This window comes from Gopherus flavomarginatus, chromosome 12 (genome assembly GCF_025201925.1).
Source record: "Gopherus flavomarginatus isolate rGopFla2 chromosome 12, rGopFla2.mat.asm, whole genome shotgun sequence".
Taxonomy (NCBI): Eukaryota; Metazoa; Chordata; order Testudines; family Testudinidae; genus Gopherus; species Gopherus flavomarginatus.
In genome coordinates this window covers 51778569-51794846 of record NC_066628.1, presented here as the reverse complement: position 1 = coordinate 51794846, position 16278 = coordinate 51778569, and the positions used below count along the sequence as shown (strand labels likewise).

General features: G+C 48.5%; 1 protein-coding gene across 1 annotated transcript in view; it reads right to left on the bottom strand.

Annotated features, from left to right (window-relative positions):
- Window positions 1-16278, bottom strand: part of DNAH17 (dynein axonemal heavy chain 17) — a 103247-nt gene that overhangs the window by 20707 nt on the left and 66262 nt on the right. Inside the window, exons 50-64 of the mRNA XM_050919908.1 lie at window positions 14950-15041; window positions 13848-14009; window positions 12470-12634; window positions 12079-12270; window positions 10031-10297; window positions 7787-7948; window positions 6852-7085; window positions 6108-6272; window positions 4798-4893; window positions 4140-4357; window positions 3569-3776; window positions 3146-3261; window positions 2171-2363; window positions 1543-1778; window positions 511-633 (exon numbers count right to left, since the gene is read on the bottom strand). Of these exons, the coding sequence (XP_050775865.1) occupies window positions 511-633; window positions 1543-1778; window positions 2171-2363; window positions 3146-3261; window positions 3569-3776; window positions 4140-4357; window positions 4798-4893; window positions 6108-6272; window positions 6852-7085; window positions 7787-7948; window positions 10031-10297; window positions 12079-12270; window positions 12470-12634; window positions 13848-14009; window positions 14950-15041 (2629 nt within the window). The remainder of the gene's footprint in view (window positions 1-510; window positions 634-1542; window positions 1779-2170; window positions 2364-3145; window positions 3262-3568; window positions 3777-4139; window positions 4358-4797; window positions 4894-6107; window positions 6273-6851; window positions 7086-7786; window positions 7949-10030; window positions 10298-12078; window positions 12271-12469; window positions 12635-13847; window positions 14010-14949; window positions 15042-16278) is intronic.

Genomic DNA, 16278 nt, shown 5'->3' with positions numbered 1-16278 from the left:
TTGGAGTAGTTCCCAAGGAAAGCCTCACTGCGGGGTGTGTACCTGCATCTGCCATTTAGTGTCAAACAAAAAAAATCTTCCTGTTTATTTCAAATTATTGTGCAGCCCAAGCACCTGTGAAGGCTTCTGCTCTAAAATCGTTAACCAAATGTGACTCAGTGGCCCAGAAAATTAGCCTTTGTGGGAAAACACTGTAAGAGGGACAGTGAAAATCCCGCCAAGGAAAGGGTTGTTAAAAAGGGAGGTAAAGCTGGTCAGAGAGTCACATCTCTGCCCAGAAAGGTCTGGTCCCAAATCTGCCAGCACATTTCAGTGGGTTGAAAATTGAACTGCTCAGAGCAGAGGATTTTCAAAGAGGCTGGCAAGCCATCTGTCTGGATGGTTAAGATACAGCAGATGCTACATCTTGGCAGGGAATCACACTCAATGACCCTTGCGGTCCTTTCCAACCCTTTGATTCTGTGATAGAAGCTCCGATTCCTTTGTCAAGAAGAGTGAGAATACACTTACTTTCCCTTTTTGATGGTGTTCCTGCCTAGCAAAGGGTCCAGCACAGGCTCCACTGACTCGCCGATGTTCTCGATGATCAGGGGGTGTCCCTCTGATATAGCTTGCTCAATGATATCCAGATAGCTGCAGCATATTGGAGAAGAGCCTTAGCCATGCAAACATTGCCCCCAGGAAGCTCTATGCAAAGGGGGAGGAGCACCAGCACCCTCCAGACTCACACACCACAGTGGCTTGCCAAGGTAATCCTGGTTCTCTGCAGAGCTTTACAGAGCTAGGTGTGCTGAAGAAGCCCAAGACCTTGTTCAAATAGAGGATCCAAAGGGGCCCATCACCTACCTGCAGACTCAGGTTCCAATGAATAATTCAGACTACATTGATCAGGGAGCCCAGCACTGTCAGATGCACAGGGGCTGACAAAGGACTGAGCATCTCAGATCTGAGCAGCCCCTTATCTCTGGCCCATGTGACCCAAGGCAGCTGTCTGCCAGCCAGCCAGGCTCACAGCCGGCAGTCTGAGTGCACTGGAGACCTGGGTTTCCTTCTCTTGCTGTCTGGAGCGTCCCAAGTGCTCTGAGTACCTGACCTCTTGACACACAGGCTAATGCGCCAAACACCCCCCTTCCTCCTGCAGGATGGGAGAAGATCTGTGGTGAGACTCATCCTGGAGCAGAGAGAAGACTGGGTTCCGCATCTGCTCAGGAAGTGAGGGTGGGGCGGCAAGGGTACCCTTGGTTCTGGAATGGTGGAACAGCAGAGCATGCACCCCCACGTGCTCTACAGTGAGGCTCTGCAGAGGACATGGCATGAAGGACAGTAATTGATACATAAAACAAGCACTGCAGAGTCTCCAGAATAAACCCAGTCAGGTGTCTCCTTGCACAAATCACGTCACAGGAGAGGGTTCTGCTGGCCCTGACGCAGCCTGCTTGGTCTCGTTGTTAAGGCATGTCTTTCCGGCAGTGGAACTCTGCAGAGTATTGTGAGGGCAAATGATCAGACAGCTGTGTAAAGAACCAATGTGCCCAAACAAACCTTCTCTGTCCCAGTCTGATTGATTTCAGCTCTTCCCCATATTTGTTTTTAATCCATTTGACCCCTTGTAATTGGGCATCCACAATGAGAGGCCAGCGCTCCGTGTTGCACAGAATCGTGGCGTTTTCTGTAGATATGCGGTCACTGGGCAGCCCTTGGTTATTCCAGGTAGCGATATCCGCATCATCAGTCAGAAGGCTCAAAGGATCCAACCCTGGTGTAACAGGAATTGGCACCTGCAACACAAAAGGTCTCTCTGAAGCACCTGCTGATCTAGGGTTGCGGGTGAGGCTCTCTCTAGCTCATCTCAGACTACTGAGCACTAAATTATTTAACAATGTAAGGGCCAAAGATGTGATTAAAAACTTAAAACACCAAGACCATTCTGAGATAAGGCAGCTGTGCCCCTTGTCGGCTAGAGTCCATTTGAAATGCATTCCCACCTACCCGAATCCATCAGAGGGTGCCATGGGCTAGGCTAAACCACAACCCCTTTCCAGATCTTCACAAATACAGTGTAAGGGGGTGAACAAACTGTGTATACCAGCCCTATGTTCAGCCTACATTGCTTTTCCTAGTGGCATGAAACTAATGTCATTGGCTTTATGCCTGTGCTATACTGATTTACCTTCAGTTCATTTAAGTATGGTATCCAGTACTTGTCCATCAGCTCAGTCCTATATTTCTTAGTAAAATAGCCAACATATGAAACAAAGGCTGAAATTAGCAGGACATCTCCACACAAGGTCTTCTCTTGGTCTCTGAAGTTCTCCACAGACTCAGCCCAGCGAACATTTTCCGATGCTAATCCTCCAACAAGCCTGCAGTGACATTTCAAAGGAGATAGTATATTATTATTACTGAATTTTGATAGTCATGTGGCACCTCGTGGGCCTGCACAGACTCAGGTAGATACGTGGTCCTGCCCTGGCCTGGAGAATTTACGTCTCCTAGAAGTAACTGCAGAGGCTGGAAATATCAGTAAGGTCTGCATATTTGTCCATTTAAAAATCTTCCTTGTGAGCTCTCCAAAAAGAGTTTTGGAGCTGCAGCTCCAAGATGCTAGGAAGATTGTACAGCTGCTGTCTCCAGAGGGCTCAGTGGCTTATGGAGCTTCCCAGTGACTGATATTCTTAGACAGATAAATACAAATATTCACTACTAGTTGTGCACTGTCACTGTTTGAACAAGTCTGAGTAACGAAGGCAGAAGCAGGGGAGATTGCTTCCAAGGCTCGCGGGATGGATAGTAACTGCACAGCGATACAAAGAAAGCTCTTGATGGGAAGAACATTATTGACTAAAAATGTTGAATATTATACTGACAAACTTCAATTCGATTAAACCAATTACTAAAGATACATATTCCCATTAAGTGACCATTCCTAAATGAGGCAACTGAAATTATGCCCATATCAGGGATTTTTCAGTGCGTTCATCTTTGTCTTTCATACCATTCGAGAGAGCTTCTTCCCCCAGGAGGTGATGTTAGAGAATCTCAGGTCTGATCATTAAAAAGCTGACACTGAAGACTGGTGGTTGACCAGGCCTGGCCAGTGCCAGGGAAGTGCGTTATGAGCTGGGTGTTGGCAGTGGTACTGTACCTGTTTGCTAAGGTGATGACTCTGTTAGTAGCATCAGCCTCTTGTTGGCATTTGATTTTTTCAGCTGTGGCCTTTTCAAATTCTGCTGTTAGAGTTGCCAAGTTGGCATTTAGGTCCTTTAAAAATAAGACGTTTGCAATTATCTATTCAGTATGGAACCTGTGAGTGCCCCAAGATACAGAGGAGGGAGAAAGCTCTGCGGGCACTCGTGACTCCATGGTATCTGTTACAAAGCAAGTCTCCCCTACCTGCACTTCACAGACTTCTAGGAATCTGTCTTACTTACCTTTGGCTTCATTCTCTGATCCACAGTTTAACCCTTTATTACCAATGATGGACGGCAACCAATTTAAACAGAGATATTGATTCAGGTAGCAAGTTTGTAGGTGGATTATTTTGCCAGTGAGAGTAACATGCACTTACTGCAATCTTGTTTTTAATGTGACTGAGTTTATCTTGTGCCTCTGCCAATTCTGCATTAGCCTCCTCTAGCGCCTGCCTCTTAGGTGCGACATCACAGTACACTTCATAGAAGCGAACAATATTTAAACACCAGGAGCACAGACCTGCTGCAGCTGTTGACTTGGAGAGTATGAACTCAGGGTCAAAGGTTGGATCTGACTGATAGGGCCTGAAGAGAGAAATACAAATCACAGTATTAAAGGAGATGGTGGTGGCTAATCTGGGCTATGGCACAGATTCTCCTTTGGGGCCTTGGACAGGTTACTTGCAGCCACATTTTCAAAAGTAGTCACTGATTTAGGGTGCCCAGCTTAACCCACCAAGGGCCTGGTTTTCATTAGTGCCGAAACCTTTCACCCTGGTCCCAGAACTGCCTCATGACTGAGCGATTCCAGTGATGGAGCATGGCTCTGTGGAGACAACTGCATGGCTGAGGGTGTAGCCGTGCACAGAGTGCACTGAAAAACACTCAGGGACCCTCAACTTTCATTCAATCCCTGCCTCGGTGGACTCCAGCCCTCATTTCACTCACTTAAATGCTTTCAGACAGGGTTCAGGAATGTGCTCTTTATCATACTTCTTTAAGGTATCCAGGAAAGAATCTACTTTCCCCATCATGATTTTAGCTGCCTTCCAGCTTTTGTCCTTTGGTATCTTGCCCCCTGGAGCTGTCAGTATCATCACAGCTGCTGTGACATTAACCACTGCTTCAGGAGGTGAACCGAAAGACTTCAGCTCTGTCAGGTTGTTCTAAGGAGAACAGAAAAGACTGATCAGTTTTGCACAGGGTGGAGGGTTCTGAAAAGTGAAGTAAAACATCTAGCTTTGCAACAAAGCTTGGAATCCAGTTAGTCTGGTTCCCACCAGCAGGGGCATGCACAGGAATTTAAATTTGACCCGTTTTGGATAGGGGGTGCCCAGAAACTCCCTGGCCCCGGGAGAAGCTTGCTGCCTCCCCCTCCTCTCCTGGCCCCAGGAGGAGCTTACTGCCCCCGGCCCCCTACTCTGAGGCTACAGCTCTCTCCCCTCCCCACTGCGGCCCCGGGGACAGGGAGAATACTGTGTCCCTTGCTGATTATTGGGGGGGCTCATGCCTCTGCTTGCCCCCCTTGCCCACGCCCCTGCCTAGCAGCCAGAAGATAAAAACTAACCAGGGAAATAATTTCCTCCCTACTCAGGAAAATATTTACCTTATTGAGAGTGTCTAGAGCTTCTTGGGCCGCTAATAAAGCAGGCTCTGCTTTCGCCAAGTCAGTCTCACAGGCTCTTTGTTTTTCTGTTACGTTCTGATGGAAGCAATGCAAACAGTGACTGCAGGGCTGCACGAGGAGGTTGTGCCCTTTGCACAGGTGACCATTTCACATCACAGCTGAGGCTCACTTGACCTGGCTGGGATGGGCTCATGCTCAATGGGCTGGAATGGTCCCTGGGGAGTAACCGGGACAGGACCAGGGGGCAAGGGGGGGTGGAGGGACTTGAGCTGCCACGGCCCTGCAGTCCCTGCCCTGCTTCAGTCTGCAGGTCTGTCAAGCCATCCCTAGCACAAGCAGAAACGCCTGGCAGGGACAGGGATGGCTGTGTTCAAGCTAGTCAGACGCAGGGCACTTGGCGAGGGAAAGGGCCAAGTTATCGACAGAACAAAGGATTTGCACTCGGGGCCAGAGAGAGCATGTTGAGCTGAATGGCAGCTTATTCAAAGATGCCAGTTTGTCCTCTCCCCCCCAGGCATCGCCCCTGTGTGTGGAACAACCTCACCCACCAACTGTAAAGCCACTGCCCCTCCTCCTTTGCCTCCCCAGTCACAGCTCATGGCTAAATGCTGCCACAGAACCCTGCTAGCTGGTGATGGCCAGGCAGGGGCCATGTGGGGATGCCTGCTAACCAGTTGCTTATCACCAATAAAAATAACCCCAACACATGCAGTCTGTATCTACATGGGCACAGGGTGAATCCAGAACAACAGAGCTCCTGTTCCTGTGAACCTGTCCCCTCCCTCCTGGCCCCACTTTATTGTCATCCTCTTCTTAGATAGGGAGACCTTTGGGACAGGGACTGACTTTTCCTGTCTGTCTGTACAAAAGGGCTTGTTCTCACCTGGTTGGGCCCTAGGAGCCTTCCCAAAGTACAATAATAACCAACACTTCTCGGCAGCCGCCCAGGGAAGAATGGGAGCTGCAAGAGCTGGGTGTGTAAAGGAACCCTTGCAGCCATGCCATTGGGTTGGGGACCAAGCCGAGGCTTCAGGGTCTTGGCCACTAAATATCAGTTTGGAAGAAAAGTTGTTCTGTCTCTCCAGCTTTACTTCCCGTTGCAATATAGCAGCTGGCAGCAGGGCTGAGCTGAAGCTCCTTCAGCACATACACTTGGGCAGACCCATCAGAGGAGCTTTCTCTGTTAGTCAGTAGCTGATGTCCCTAGTCACAGACCCTCTTGCGGTGGTGCCATGGCAGGAGAGAAGCTATAGCTAAATGCACTGTTGTCCTGGGAGATGTGAACATACCGTGTTAATGACCTGAACCTTCAGCTCCTCCTCATCAGCAATCACCTTCTCCTTGCTCACTTTCTGAGTTTCAACACCTACTACCTGGATCAGTTTATCTGCATCCTCATTCTTATGCTTCAGCTCCAGCTCTTGGACAGCAAGTTTGGCTTTTAGGTCATCAACCTATACAGAGTACCGTAGGAATAGGAACAGTCTGCTCCCAGACACAGGAAAACAGCTAGGTAATTTGCACAGGAAGGCAATGCCTGGTATCTATGGCTGTTTTTGAACTGTTTAGAGAAAAGATGGTTTCAAGTCGTAAAGGAGACAGAAAGAGGCAAGGGGAGCACCAGGACCACTGCTCAGTTATACCAAACAGATCATTCACCATTCCACATCCTCCCCGCCTTGCTGCGTCTGTTGTCTCTCATGACACGTTAAGGCTGTGAACCGTCTGGGGCAGGGACAGTCATTGTGATGAGTGTGCAGCCCCTGACAGAATGGGGCCCTCAAGGCCACCCCAATAAAGATGTCACTGCTCACCCAGTGTTTCCAATATAGAGAACAAAAGCAGTGGGACTTGCAGTAGCACACAGAATGGGGATGGATCCCAGACATGGGCTCCCTGCCCATCTGCTGTAACTGACCCTGGTCGCTGCCAGAGAGCTAGAACATTTCATATCTCACTAGCAGCCCCAAGCACTGAGCACCAAAACCTCAGGATCAGACTGGCTGGGTGAAGGTGTCCCTGGACACACATACCTGGGAAGCAGTACTCTGAAGCTTCATTAAGCCGTTCTCCAACCTGTCAATTTTTGCAATGAGCTCTCTTCTCTTTTTAGAGAGCAGATTCTGGTAAAGTTTGATCTGTTCCAGAAAGGTTTTCGGTGTTGTATAGTTATAGCGCCTCTCAGTGGCTAGGTAGACTTTGGACATCTCATTTACTGTTTTGTGGACATAGGACATAAATTGACTGATGGAGATCTTGACTTCTGGCTGCAATAGGACCCATACATGCCATCAGTTACCCCATTACTAAATACAGGCTCATTATAGACATTCAATGCAAACCCCTTCCTTCATGTAACGTGAAAGTTACTTATTTAAATACCAACACCCAGGATAGGCAAAATAACACCAACTTGCCCACGGTATTGCTGCACATTATATAGCAGAATAATCGTTGAAAATATGAGGGAAGTTATCAAAATTATTATTATTCAGGGCCTTGACTTTTGCATTCCTCAAATTCTGTATGTTCTGCAGATAACCTTTGGTGCATTAGCAGAGGGTCCAGCTTTTTCAACTATTGGATTTCCCTGAGTATTCTGTGTGTGTGTTTGACAGGAGACAAAGGGAAAAAGAGAGAAGAAGGTTTATCCACCATCTGTGCTTGGCAAGAAGGCCGCAACTGTTCCTTTCCTTCATACTGTGAACTCTGTGTACAAATTCACAGCCTGAGGTTTCTACAGAATCTAAACATCTTTGAATTCAGCTAAAATGATGCAGAAAAGCAGCAGTGGAGCTTTCCAAGGGTTCTCATGTTTGCAGTTGGGTCAAATACCCCTGGGCATGAGGAGGGCAAAGCAGCCAGCGCACTGAGATTAGCTGATGGCTCAATCCTTGCCCATCAGACTGGTTCATGACACCGGCTGCTAGGGACCACAGCACTTCAGGCCAAGCAGGCAACTGCTCACCTCAATTCCCTCTGTTTCCTCCAAGAATCTGCCACTGACGGACACCAGAGCATCTTCAGGCCATTCATGGAACCAGTCGATGGCCGTGCAGTTGACTACTCCAGGGAATTTCCTTGCACGTACCCGCAGCGTAGAACCCACAGGAGAGAAGCACAGGATGACCTGGGACCATAGCACATGTGACAAGCTAGCATCAAAACAGCAAGATGAACACAGGGGCCAGATGTCCTGCTGCACCCAGCACCTGTTCAGCACAGCTTGGGAGTCTCCTTGCCCAACCTTGCAGCCAGCTCTGTGCTGAAAGGCTGCTCTAACCAATGCCAGCTGTCTGTATCTTCCATGGAGCCAGGGTCACCGCAGCACAGTCGTGCTCTTGACAGGGTCCCTTCACACTCTCCGCTAGGGCTGCTGTCTCCACACCAGCTGTGGACTCCTTAAAGCCAGCACACACCTCAGCTGGAGACATCCGGCCAGGGTACAGCCCTTCTGTGCTGCTGGCGTGGGAGAGAACCTGGTGCACATTTGCTACGTGTGTTTATCACGTCACATGGGCTAAGCATAAGCCAGTGCAGAGTTGCTTCCCTGTGTGCAAGGATGCATGGGCCAGCTCGCTGCCACACCGCTCTGGAGGCACCGGGGGGATGGAATCTGGTTCTATCTACATTACAGTTTGATACTGCTGCCCATCACCATAGTCTGAGCTCTCTCTCTCATCTGGTGTGTGGGAGTCCATGTGATCAGCCCCAAGACCACTCCTGCAGCCCCTGGCACAGGGGCATGTTGGGTGGGGAGGGGCAGAGGTGTGGATGGAGCATACTGATCTCCAGCTATCCTCCACTGACTCATGGCTCCCCAGGCTAGGCAGAAAATCAGGGAGATTCAGCCCCTCTTTGCTGCACTGAGCGAGAATGGTGCGCAGCAGGTGACCTGGTCCCACATGTAGAACAGCCACTCGCAATAGAGAGATGCAGATTTGGACATGACAATCACAATATGCTCCTGGGAATGGAACATGACAGCATCAGGGCAGGAACAGCTAAATGGCAGGTTAACAGGCGTGGAAGCATTAACTCCGACTTCACTCTTTACCACTGTGAAGAGTAGTAAGCTCCAGCACCCAGCCAACAAGTTATCCCCTGTAGCGGGGTGGTTACTCGCTCCTGCCCTGAGGGGTTAAAGCCAGCCCTGCAGAGGGCTGGGACTGTGGAAGGAAAGAGCTGGGTTGATTGGGGGAAGCAGCTGCAGCTGGGCCATGCCCCAATCAGAGCCCAGCTGGCCTTATAAAGAGGCTGGGAGCTAGGAGCTCAGCAGTCTCCCTCTGCCCATAGAGGGAGAAGGGCCTGGCTGCTTAGAAGCTAGAGACAAGGTACCTAGAGTGGAGCGGGCCTGAGGAAAGGCTGGGGAGCTCCAGCCTGGAAAGCCTCAGGCTGTGGCCTAGCATAAGGCCAAGAGGTCCTGGAGGTTGCAGGGGGCAGCCCAGGGGTAGGCAAATGCAGCAGGTCCAAACCCCTTTGCTGATGATGAGTGGCTGATACTGCAGTCTGCCCCAGTGAACAGAGACCCAGATGGAGACTGGGCAGTAGCCAATACTGAGGCAAAGTGGGGACAGTGGGGTGGGGGTTCCCCTGGGAGAGGTAGCACCCTGGAGAAAAGGGGCACCAGGGTCCTGGGAGGGACATGGGGGCCAGTAGCTAGAAGGCGGATCACCGGCCTGCAGAGGGCGATCCGGGCTGGATTGAGCTAAGTCCCAGGATAACCAGCAGGAGGTGCCACAGGGGTGTCTGCTCGTCTACATCCCCAAACAGCCTCTTAGTCTACATGCCCAGAACCATGCCCCCAAGGTCTGTGGATTTGGGGCCAGATCTTCAGAAGAGTTCAGCACTCGCCTGCGGGACCAGATCTTTAAAACATCAGCTCCCACTTACTGCTGGATAATGAACTCTTTGAAAGTCCATCTCTGGATGGCCAGCTACCCGCTGGTAGCGAGTGCAGTTTGTTGACACACACACAGCTCTGAGATGTGTAAACATTTAGAAGGGAAAATTGCACACTCACGAGCATGGAGGTATACATCTAGGGGCTGGGCTGAGGTTACTCTGAAAATGGGTTTCACTAAAAGTTATCACAATATAATACAACCAGGCAGATAGCAATGCCTGGGCACTGGTCCCAAAAAGAACTGGGGTTAAGACAAAGTCAGAACTGCTGGGAGCCCATGTACATTCTAAACAGACTCACTCCTACCTTTAACTGCCGCCTGACTTTGTCTATAAAGAATTTCCAGCAGTTTTCCCTTGTATCTTGCATTCCAAGAGATTTCACTTGTGGCCTCATGGCACCAATAATATTTTCCACTTCATCATCCTGAAAGAGTCCTGGGATCTCTCCAGAGGCTAAGAGATCATTGATCAAGACCAAGAATTGCTCCTCAGCAACCTGTGAATCTGTCATTAGGAATACGGTGGGTGTATTCTTCACGGCTGCTTTGATATACTGAGAGGCCAGATCCAGCTAGTGCAAAAGACAGAAACCATTACGCTTCTGTCACCCAGAAACTTGTCTTATTAATCACGTTATAATTATTAGTTCTTCTACAGTAAGCACCTCAGTCTAGGGTAGGGTGGGAACATCTCTTCCTAGCATAAAAAGATGACAGGACTGACTGATGCAGGAGGGAATAAGGAGTGTCTTGTTCAGGGGGCAGTTGTGAGACTCAGCAGCTACAAGCCTAGAGCTGGCACAGCACCCTTCTTGTGATCAGGACAGTCAATAAGTCCAGAACTGCTCTGTCCAAACACTGTGTGGGGTAGGCAGAGTAATTCTGGCTTTTCTTACACAGGAGGAAGGTGGATGGACATCTCTTCTGCATAGCTGCTTTGAGAACTCATGGTAAAGCATGTTAATCTCCTACACTGTCACATGTGTCCAGAGAACACAGAGCCGTGAGGAATCCCATGGTCACTAGATGCCACACTTGCTCTGCACAAACACATCTGAACAACTTCTTAGAGAACTCTTGCCCGTGGGTTAAACATGCCTGTTTCTTGTACCGCTATTGCCAAAAGTAACTTGGAAGCGTGAAATGGGTCTGACCCTACAAACTGCTCTGTGCATATGCACAGGGTCTGGGGCCCTAGTCTGCAGTGTGTGCCTACACAGGAACGAGTCACAAAAGGGTGTAGGTGGGAGATGATGCCCCAGTGTGAGACGGGCTGAAAGCCAAGTGCCTTCAGCCCCCAGAAAAGTGCACCAGTAGCCCAAGCTGGAGTGCTGGCCTGGCTCATTGCTCTGGCAGTACGGCTCTTCCACTGCCATTGCCGCTCTTTTGTTCAATGTGAGCGTTTGTGCTGGAGGCCGAAGCAATTTCACACTAGCAGAAGCAGATCCAGTGGGAGGAGAAGGGTACGGTGACATTTCCCCTATGGTTGCTAATACATCCCTTGTTTGTTAATCTATTTTCTACCTGGTTCTTTCCTTTATTAGTAAAGGTACAACCTCCCCTCTCTGTTTGGGCCCAATTCTTCCTTTCCTGACCCCCAAAGCCCAGTTGCCCTTCCAGCAAAGCTGGTAACTTAGCAATCGCTATTGCAGACACTGGAGTAGGAATACTGCCTGACTTCCTGCAGAGACCTGAGCAGCCCACTGTGCTGGACTGAGGTGGATGCTTTCTGGCACATGCCTCTAGTTCACTGGCATCTACAGAAAGCAACCAGTTCAAGCCGTTCATCTGAAACTGCATGAGTTAAATCCAGAAATCAGCTGAGTGAAATGAGACCAGCACTGGGACCCCACCTCTTGCCCCAGTACGCTACAATATTCCCTGTCTCATCTGCCCAGTGATCAGCTTCTCCTGCAGCCCCTCTGTCCCTTTTTCCATGGGATCCCCCATGCACAGTCCGAGCCCTGCGAGCTCATTGCACGGCCCTTGCCCCATGTGTGTTTAAATCCCTCTTAAAGAGCCACCTCTGCTGTGCTGCTTATAGGGACCTGAGCGGATGTGTATAGAAATTGCCTATTGCTGTTCCCCTTCCCCAGTCTCTTCTATGGGTGGGTCTCTCCAGTGTAAGCGCCGCAGAGCAGGGACTCCTTTCGGAGGGTTGGAGAGTGCCTTGCCCAGAGTGGATGCCAGCATAAATCAGATAATAGAACATGAAGCCTTTACAAGCCTATTTTTGGCCATAAGATCAATGGGAGGCGCTTGCCTAGCAGGCTTTTAGCACCATTTATCATGTCTTCTTTTCGTGAGCAGATTGGATTGCCCCAGCAAAGGGTGAAGAAAAGCCACTGCTAACCTTGAGGTCAGGAATTCCATATCCTTTCTTCAGTGTGATCTGAAATACATCCAGAGCACTAATACAGGCTGCTAGTCGGGAAAGACTTTGCTTTCCGCTCCCTCCTACTCCCACCAATAAGGCATTCCCTCGGGGAGACTCTAATATCCGATTAATTCTGCAAATGTGAGACACGGCATCTTCAAACAGCACCTGAGCAGAGCAGACAGGAGAGGCCTTTGCTAGTCTGAACCAGCAGAAGAGCTTGCAATGAACTCCACTACCTCAAAACGAAAGGCGTGTGAAGCAGAGAGAGCAGAGGTGTAAAAAAGTCCCATTTCACTCCAAAAGGCGAGGAGAAATCTCTTGCCCTAACATTTCACTCTTGCTGCCAGTTCACACTGATACTCACCAAATTCATCACAGCATTGACCTCATTGTACGTCTCCAGGGCTTCCACTAACAGCTTGTTCAGGTACCCGGAGTCTGACACAGGGAGGTACTTGGGCTCTCCAATGCCCTGGGCAAAGTGACAGTAAATGTTGGGCTTTGAAAACAGCAGATTCTCACCAAGTTCCTAGAGAGAAACAGATAACAAAGCTATTCCACAGCGACTGGCCGCCCTCACTTTCCACTAGGGTGCCCCCAGCCTGTCTGCGTCTCCTACCAAAGTGCTGCAGTCCTTTCAGAAGCACAAGGGCTGGGTGTGGGAAAATGTAAGACCTGACCCCTCCAGCCAGGGGATAGTTTTACTCCACAGCATAAAGTTTCAGTCCATCCAAAAAATACTTTGTTTCTAGGGTACGGCCTCGACCTTGCAGCTGATGACACAGACACTGGGGTGCACCTATGCACAGAGCCCCATTGAAGTCAATGACGCTCTGTGTGGGCACAGGGATGTCCTTGCACACACTCAATTGCAGGATCAGGCCCTCCATCCCAATGCTGAATGACCACATATGCTCTCACAGCCCATTATTACTTCTGCCACTAACCCTCAACTCTCCCTTTCCTCTGGACCTCTCAGTCCCACTTATTGTCCTGGATGTCCAGCCAGAAGTTCAAACAGGAACACGGTGAGACCCCAAGCTGTTCCCTCCCTCCCTTCTCCATCACTGCTGAGGATTCCTCCATCTTGATCCCTATCCAGGTTGTCACCTCCAGGTCCTTGCTGGGCCGCAACCCGCCATCTGGGCTGAGGCCATGTCCTATCATCTCGTCTTTGTCTCCCACACCCTCCAGTCCTGAACTGGACATCAACCATGGTCAAGAAAAACAATGGCCAGGTAGTCTTCAGCAGCGCCTCCCAAACCTGCCGTTCTGGAGATGAAAAGGACATCCAATCCAGGCACAGGCCAGAAAGAGCTGGAAGCCTATTTGCAAAGGTCGATTTTCATAATTCATGTGACGAGAGCTAGGTTTGGAATATACACATTGAAATAACCTCTGGGAGAGTACAGTTCTAACTGCCATGAGAACCATTCACAGCGAGCGGTTACTAACTGGCAGCCATGCTTGCCATGAACTCTATAGCTAGCACCTTATGACATTTCTGAGACACACTCTAATTCTCATCCTGAAAGTTAGATTATGGGTCAACTCCGGAGGCAATACGTATGAGGATAAATTACATATTGGTAGTGGGTCTAAGCTGGTTCTAATTTACACTGCAAGCCGCTGGAAGGTGCAAGTTAAATGATTTAAACATCACCGCTGAACCCAGTTCTGTCACCATCACAGATTCAGCACCTCAAACATAAAAGCTCTTAGTATTTCAAAACATGGCTTACATCAAAGTATTTTTTACAGGTAGCTGCTAGAACTCTTCCAAAGCTTTCTTTATCTTTCTCATCAATGAGCTTATCTCCATACACTCTCTCAGCTTCATGTAGCCAGAGCCGGACGAGGTCAATCGGAGTTTTAAGGCATTCAGCAGTGGAGAACAACAGTCCCTGTCAAACATACAAATCTGTCAGTCCTAGTTTCTTGATTACTGCCCAGAATGGAAGAGCCAGCTCTGGAGAAAGCTAACAGCAAAAGATGGCAGGGGCATGACAAATGCAAAGTGCTCCACTTAGGAAGAAAAAAATCAGTTTCACACATACAAAATAGGAAGAGACTGTCTAGGAAGGAGTACGGCAGAAAGGGATCCAGGGGTTTTAGTGGAACACAAGTTAAATATGAGTCAACAGTGTGATGCTGTTGCAAAAAAAGCAAACGTGATTCTGGGATGCATTAACAGGTGTGTTGTGAGCAAGACACGAGAAGTCATTCTTCCGCTCTACTCTGCACTGGTTAGGCCTCAACTGGAGTATTGTGTCCAGTTCTCGGCATCACATTTCAAGAAAGATGTGGAGAAATTGGAGAGGGTCCAGAGAAGAGCAACAAGAATGATTAAAGGTCTTGAGAACACTATGAAGGAAGGCTGAAGGAATTGGGTTTGTTTAGTTTGGAACAAAGAAGACTGAGAGGGGACATGATAGCAGTTTTCAGGTATCTAAAAGGGAGTCATGAGGTGGGAGAAACGTGTTCATCTTAGCCTCTAAGGATAGAACAAGAAGCAATGGGCTTAAACTGCAGCAAGGGAGGTTTAGGTTGGACATTAGGAAAAAGTTCCTAACTGTCAGGGTGGTTAAGCACTGGAATAGATTGCCTAGGGAGGTTGTGGAATCTCCATCTCTGGAGATATTTAAGAGTAGGTTAGATAAATGTCTATCAGGGATGGTCTAGACAGTATTTGGTCCTGCCATGAGGCCGGGGACTGGACTTGATGACCTCTCAAAGTCCCTTCCAGTCCTAGAGTCTATGAATCTATGATACATGTGAAAGTGGTAGAGAGAGATAAGACAGATATAAATTAAAATGAAATAACTGAAATAAAATACACTCTACCTGAAATATGTTAGAGAGGTCCCGGAGGTTGAAGACATAGTGAAATTTGATGGCCGTAGGCAGAAATGATGATGTAATTTTCTGATGTAAGGCTGTTTATAGGAAAACACCCTGTATATGAGAGCAGCCGGATACCCAAAGAGTACAAATTTTAAAATATGGAATTATTTTTCTTCAAACATGGCTTGAGTTTTCTTCCTCTCTGAAGTTTATCAAATAAACCAAAATTGAAATTTTAGCTTCATCATTCTTCAGTGAAATTGCCATGCAATTTCAATGCAAAGATGAGAAAAGTGGATTTTTTCCCATGCTCAGGAGTGCTGCCAGCCTTTTTGCCGCCCTAGGCAGCAGAAGGTCCTGCCCCCGAAATGCCGCCCCCAACACAGGTGGCGGAAGGTCCGGCCGCCGCGGTTGCCATCCCCCAAATGTTAGCGCCCTTGGCAATCGCCTAGGTCACCTAATGGGTTGCGCTGGCCCTGCCCACTCAAAAGTCTAAGCAACAGAATCAATTTTGCTGAAACTTTAAAATAGAATCATCTTTTCATTGAGACCACGCTTGGACCATTTCACCTCCCAAAAAATTTATTCATCAGGTTGTGAGACACAAAATAGGAAGGTGGAGAGGAAGCTGAAACTTGACCTGAATTAAAGCCACTGCAAAAACACAGAGCCTAACCACCACAAACATGGAACAACCATGAAACAAGAGGTTTCTTGAAACCAGTATACGTGTTAAAGAACTTAGACAGAATTATAATTAAACCAGATCCTTTTCATAAGAGTATTGTATCATTCATGGTATTGTCAGGGGAGCTTTACAAATGTGTGTAATACAAAGAAATACTAATGATTCACTCACAGGTTTTGTACACTGGATAGTAAGTTTATTTAAAATGGGAGTGGAGTCTATAGTTTCACAGACCATTTACTTTACCAACTGTGTTTTACAGCTACTCATCTTGATGCTAGTAAAAAGAGTGTATCGCGTACAGCAGCAGCATCAACAAGATGGCCAAGATTTCCCAAACGTGGGTCTCTACAGATAAGCACTAAATCCATATTTAAGCACCTAATAAAAGGCCTCATTTCCAAGGTGCTGAGAAACCAAAGATCCTACTGATGCACATGAAGCTGCAGGTGCTGCCAGTGGCATAGATAGGGATCTGTGTATGTAACATTAGACATCCAGCACGCAGCAAGAGAAACAGGACAATAGAGCCTCAGGTTAAAACCTGCACTTTGTAATGAGCTGGGGACACGGGGCTGGGTTTCTGGGGAAAGGTTTCAGCTCCCCAGACCATGAAGCAGCAGCCTGCGGTGGTCCCATAA